This window comes from Quercus lobata, chromosome 2 (assembly GCF_001633185.2).
Source record: "Quercus lobata isolate SW786 chromosome 2, ValleyOak3.0 Primary Assembly, whole genome shotgun sequence".
Taxonomy (NCBI): domain Eukaryota; kingdom Viridiplantae; phylum Streptophyta; class Magnoliopsida; order Fagales; family Fagaceae; genus Quercus; species Quercus lobata.
In genome coordinates, this window is record NC_044905.1 from 85,834,035 (window position 1) to 85,840,456 (window position 6,422).

A 6,422-nucleotide genomic window follows, 5' to 3' on the forward strand; every position below is an offset into this window, starting at 1 on the left:
GTTATAAATTTGGTGAGATGATATATAATCTAAAGGTTGCTGATTGAGTAGGACTAAAATAGAGTGCGTATAGAGATAGCATGCATATAGTTTTATATTTTTCTGTTTTGTCGATATTGTTGATTGCAATTTTACATGCCGAGATGTTAAGTGGGTTGATATTTGCAATATACGACAGTCTGTCTAATACAAAGCACTGAAATTAGTAGTGAATAGAAACAAGCAATGCTAGTTGGATTTTTTTTTTCCTCCTTTAAAAAGATTGACTGAAAATTGTGATTGCTTAGTGTGTGGTGTAATTGAGACAGCAAATTAATTCATAAAATAAAATTTAACCAAAAAAAAAAAAAAAAAAAGATTTCAACAAGTTGTATTTTACTACATATTTTTAACAAATCGTTAATATGGTCTCTCCAACGATATTGAACTCGCTTGATTACGCAATCTAACAAGGAAAGCCATATGAAACACAACTCTTTTCAACAATTACAAAACATAAACGTCGTGAAAACCACTTGCATGTATTGACAATGTCTTTGATAGAAGACAGTACCACGTACCAACAAAGAGACAATAATAAGAAACTCTTTGGTCAAATGCTTTACGCAAAATATAAAAATAGTGCTTGAAATCATCTCACTTAATCCTCATTATTAATTCCATTTCTTTTGCCCCCACCCTTAACAAAACAAATCAATGGAAAAGAAATGTTATAGTAGCCGTCCTTTACACTCTTATTTTAGAAATATTATTTTGGACTCTTTAATAACAAGCTAACCAAAAATAAAAATAAAGGTGCAATTGGTCAAACAAACACTACATTCATGAGAAAGGACAGACTAGTAACGGTGGCTCGTGGTCTAGTTGAATCTTATGGGTTCATCATCTTTGTAAGATTTTAACTCAATCTAGAATTTTAGTAAGACATTTCAAAGACACGGTGTCATACATGCATGCATACAAGTGTGCAAATCAAAATGAAAGCCCTCAAGAGAATTAGATGAATTAAATAAACTTAGCAAATAATCCAATAACCATAAATTTTGGTACGGCTTGTTCAATACGGCGCATCAATTAGTGCTAGTAATACGGTGTTAATACTTAAACTTAGCAAATAATCCAATAACCATAAATTTTGGTTGGGCTTGTTCAATACTGCACATCAATTAGTGCTAGTAATAAGGTGTTAATACTTATGGTAAGTATTCTGTTTGGCTATATCTTATAAGTTCCACTTTTAGTTTTGGTGTACAATTTTTTCAAATCTTATTTTTTCAAATTTTAACATATTTTCGATAAAAAAACTAAATAAATTATTGGATAAAATTTAGCAAAAAAATTGGTTGCAATCTAAGGCTATATAACCTTACTTAAATAAAATAAATATTAATATATATTTTGAAAATCTAACTGTTGAATTACACGTTCTTTATGCTTTTAATATATATGTCAAATTTTGTGTCAATCAAATATTATTTACTATATGATTTATGTGCTTATATTTTCTGCATAATTTTAAACTACAAAAACTTGCAATTTAAACAATTTATTAATGATATAGCTATTAATTTTTAATTTTCTAAATATTTTACAAGCATGAAAGATATAAGAAAAAAAATATAATCTAAAAATGAATTTGTCAAAATTCACTTTTAATAAAAAAAATTATTGAGTGGGCATGAAGCAAACGGGAGTTAAAAAAATTCCAAGTTGATATTAAAAAATTATGCTATTAATCTTTAGCCCAAAAGCTATTGATTATTGAGTGAGGACTAATCAAACGAACCCACATTGATTTTCCTCACCATTAATTACACCGCTCACAAGTTCACGCTCGAGTTTAGACCATAGTTAATGTGAACCGCTCGTTCTTAAAATGAAAAAAAGTGGACCTTGGAATTTAGTAGTAGGAATTTTTTTTTTTTTTGAGAAAAGTAGTAGGAATTTTAGGGTCCCGAAGGACAATCCGGTAATTTCGAAAAACGTTACTGGCAGTTCATTTACTCCAATAGTCATCTGATTTGACAATGCACACAAAAACAAACAAAACTACTTCACCCCTAAGCTTTAAAAAGTAGTAATTAAATCCTTTTTTTTTTTTTTTCAGGTCCCCCCTGCCCTTCTCTTTTTCACATTCATAACAAAAACTCAAAATCTCGTGTACTTTTTCATAAAATTCTCGTGAGATCAACCAATTACCGGCTACCTGCCGGACCTACTTTTTGTCAGTCAACTTTAAGCCGGAGTTCGGCACCACGTACTACTGTATTTAACAACTTTGCATTGTAACAACTTCTAACTTTTAAAAGCAGATAAACAATGATTATAATTAATTAATTTTTGATTTGGTAAAATATTTTATTGAAGTCTTTTTTTTTTTTTTTTTATAGAAACCCAACTATTAAGTCTTATTCCAAGCTTTGGCTTGGGGAAGTTGTAGGGGAATGTGATTCAAAAGAATAAAGTCAGCTTTCCTATTCCTATGAGAGAGAAAATTAACAAAAAAGTAGGTAATGAGAATGGAAGAAAAAATAAAAAAATAAAGTGGAAAAAAGGGAGAGAGAGAAAGTGGTGGGCTTTGAGCTGTGATTTAGCTGTCTTTTGATGCATTATTTCAATCTCAACACACATCTCCAAAATCCCTAGAAAAAAACCCTTCTTCCCCTCTCAACTCATTTCTCTCTCTTCTCTACACAACACCAATTACTCCATAACCAAACTCCCAACTCTATTCCTTCAAATTCATTCTCTCTCTCTCTCTCTCTCTCTCTCTCTCTCACAGATCTCAAAGTGACCATTTTTTTGAAGGCCGCCCCAAAACCCCATTTGCATTCCCTTCCTAACTGAGAAAAGAGAGTGAAATATCATAGAGAGAGAGCAAAAAAAGGAAAGAAAAAGTGGCATTTGGGAACTCAGATGTCTCATGTGAGATGAAGAAGAAGACCCACTTAAACCTCTACTTTGATCTGTCACTCCTCATTGTCTTGTTTCTAGGCACAGTCTCACTCTGTGCTGCTGAACAAGCCGTTATCACTCCCCATGGAGGCCTCACCGACACTGAAGCCCTGTACATCAGGCAACGCCAGCTTCTCTACTACAGGGATGAGTTTGGTGACAGAGGCGAGAATGTGAGTGTAGACCCATCTCTGGTTTTTGAGAACCCAAGAATAAAAAATGCTTACATAGCATTACAAGCTTGGAAGCAAGCTATTCTCTCTGACCCTTTGAATCTCACTGGGAATTGGGTTGGATCTAATGTCTGTAACTACACTGGGGTTTTCTGTGCTCCAGCACTAGACAACCCCAAGATCCGAACCGTTGCGGGCATTGATCTTAACCACGGTGACATTGCTGGGTACTTGCCAGAGGAGCTTGGTTTACTCGTTGATCTTGCATTGTTCCACATAAACTCAAACAGATTTTGTGGTACTGTGCCACACAAGTTCAAGGATCTGATACTTCTGTTCGAATTGGATCTCAGTAACAACCGCTTCGCTGGCAAGTTCCCAGCAGTGGTGTTGAAGCTCCCTCAGCTCAAATTCTTGGATCTGAGATTCAACGAATTCGAAGGTACGGTACCCAAGGAACTGTTCGACAAGCCACTAGACGCAATCTTCATCAACCACAACAGGTTCAGGTTCGATCTACCAGACAACTTCGGCAACTCACCAGTGTCGGTCATTGTCGTAGCCAACAACAAGTTCCATGGGTGTGTCCCATCCAGCATAGGAAACATGTCTAACCTCAACGAGATTATCTTGATGAACAATGGGTTAAGATCTTGCATACCTTCGGAGATTGGGTTGCTGCAGAATTTAACGGTGCTTGATGTGAGCTTTAACGAGCTGTTGGGTCCATTGCCTGACTCATTCGGTAACCTAGTGAGTATTGAACAGCTAGACGTGGCGCACAACCTGCTATCTGGGACCATACCAGCTAGTATATGTAAACTGAAGAATCTTCAGAACTTTACCTACTCGTATAACTTCTTCACGGGTGAGCCACCTGTTTGTTTGTCTCTACCGGATTTCAGTGACAGGAGGAACTGTTTGCCAAACAGACCGGAACAAAGGTCCGCTCAAAAATGTAAGTCGTTCTTGTCTCGCCCTGTGGATTGTAATTCATTTAGATGCAAAGCTTTCGTTCCTGCTTTGCCTCCACCTCCTCCGCCTTCGCCACCTCTTCCTTCACCTCCGCCACCTGTTCTCTCATCTCCTCCACCTTCACCTGTTATCAAGCCACTTCCACCACCTCCACCACCACCATCACCACCTCCACCTTCGCCTCCACCGCCAGTTTATTCACCACCTCCACCTCCACCTTCACCGCCACCACCAGTTTATTTGCCACCTCCACCACCACCTCCTCCTCCACCTTCACCCCCTCCAGTTTACTCTCCACCGCCACCTCCACCATCACCACCACCTCCTTCTCCACCTCCACCATCACCCCCACCACCTTCTCCATCACCACCTCCCTCACCGCCACCGCCTATTCCATACTGTGTCCGCTCACCACCGCCTCCACCACCAAATTCACCACCACCCCCACCGCCACCTCTGTTCTCCCCACCCCCTCCAATACCATACTACTATAATCCACCACCTCCACCACAACACTCACCACCACCACCTCAACATTCGCCACCTCCACCGCCTCACTCACCGCCCCCTCCTCCACATTCTCCCCCACCACCAATTTATCCCTATTTATCACCGCCACCACCTCCAACGCCTGTATATTCTCCACCTCCCCCAGTCCATTCACCACCTCCACCATCCCCACCTCCTTGTATAGAACCACCACCACCTCCTCCACCTCCTTGTATAGAACCACCTCCACCACCTTCACCACCACCACCATGTGAAGAGCATTCGCCACCACCTCCTCCTCCAGTTCACCACTTGCCACCACCATCACCTTCACCACCACCTCCACCAGTTCAGTACAATTCCCCTCCACCACCATCTCCACCACCACCCCAAGTTCACTATAGCTCTCCCCCACCACCACCGGAAATTCACTACAGTTCACCACCACCGCCACCCTCTCCAGTACCATGTGAACATCCTCCACCCGCTTCATCACCGCCACCACCAATTGTTTATGAAAGCCCACCGCCTCCGACTCCAGTATACGAGGGGCCATTGCCACCAATCTTCGGAGTTTCATACGCATCTCCTCCACCCCCACCTTTCTATTGATTCTTTTGAGAATTTTCTTCCTCTAACCTTTCCTCAACCACAAACAAACCCAAAAATTATTAAAATATCACAATTTATATTTGCGGCCATTGTTTCTTTTTTCCTCTTTCTGTGCTCTACCTCCAACCATTTTTCTTTCACTATGGGCAATTCTCGTCGCTCATAGAGAAAGGATAAAGTAGAGAATGTAAAAGGGTCTCAGTGCAACTCTAGCAATCATCATCTCCAGCAATGTGGGCATTATAGTATTATATTTGTTAAAGAAGAAGCGGAGAAGAGGAGAAAGATAAACAGTGAGAGAGAGGTAAGAGGATAAAAGTCTCTCCGTATTTATTTGAATTGTTATGGATATTTGAGTTGTGAAATAAAATTTGGCAGAGAAAAGAGTAGGTTGCAGAGAAAGTTGTATGTATAGGGATGAATTGGAGACCATAATTCAGGGCTACAATGGCAGCAGTACTTTCTGCTGCTATTACTGGTTCGTTGGGGGGTTTCATTGTTATTGTCTCTCTTTTTATATCATACTTTTGTTTATTTTTCTTTTATCTGATTTTATAGTATAATCATGAACATTTTTACTTGTACTATTTGATTTTCAGAATTCAGCAGATCATTCCTTTCTCTTCTCATTGTGTCATATAATTGATATAATTCTCTGGTGTCAGATTGATAGAGAGATGTATGTTTTTATTTGTGAATCCATGTTTTTGATTGGATATAATGGCTAGAAATGTGCCAAATTAGCTTCGTTTCTCTTAAGATTTCTGGGCTGTCTTTGATGGTCCTTTTGCCTCATCATATTATTACTGCATCAAAACTGAGGTTTTTAGAGAATGGGGTTCGATCCATCCTCTATATTAGAAAGAACCACGTGCAGCATTGAAGTTTTCATGATGTTTGACATTGTGGAACAACCAATTTCCAGTTATGGAGGAAAAGTTCAATATTCATTGAGAGTAGTATGATTTTGAGGCTATAAATTTGTGTGCAATATCTGATATGAGGGGGTGATTAAGGCTTTAGCCCTACCATGCTGTTGTTTTCATGTGTCAGAGATTTTCAGCCCCTCCAAAAAAAAAAAAAAAATGAGTACTGAAATTTCAATCAATTTTGCAGGTCCCAACTAAGATTTCTGTGGGACCTGAAATTCCTTGATTGGTGCTACATCAAATTCCTTAGCTTAGATTTCCCATTAAATTAATAAGGTTGGGATAAGTA

At 38.9% G+C, this 6,422-nt stretch overlaps 1 protein-coding gene across 1 annotated transcript; it reads left to right on the forward strand.

Annotated features, from left to right (window-relative positions):
• The first annotated feature begins 2,589 nt into the window (after positions 1–2,589).
• LOC115976962 (leucine-rich repeat extensin-like protein 3) lies at positions 2,590–5,828 on the forward strand. Its single transcript, XM_031098542.1, has one exon. The coding sequence runs from the start codon at positions 2,931–2,933 to the stop codon at positions 5,202–5,204; it is 2,274 nt and encodes a 757-aa protein (XP_030954402.1). The 5' UTR covers positions 2,590–2,930; the 3' UTR covers positions 5,205–5,828.
• The last annotated feature ends 594 nt before the right edge of the window (positions 5,829–6,422 follow it).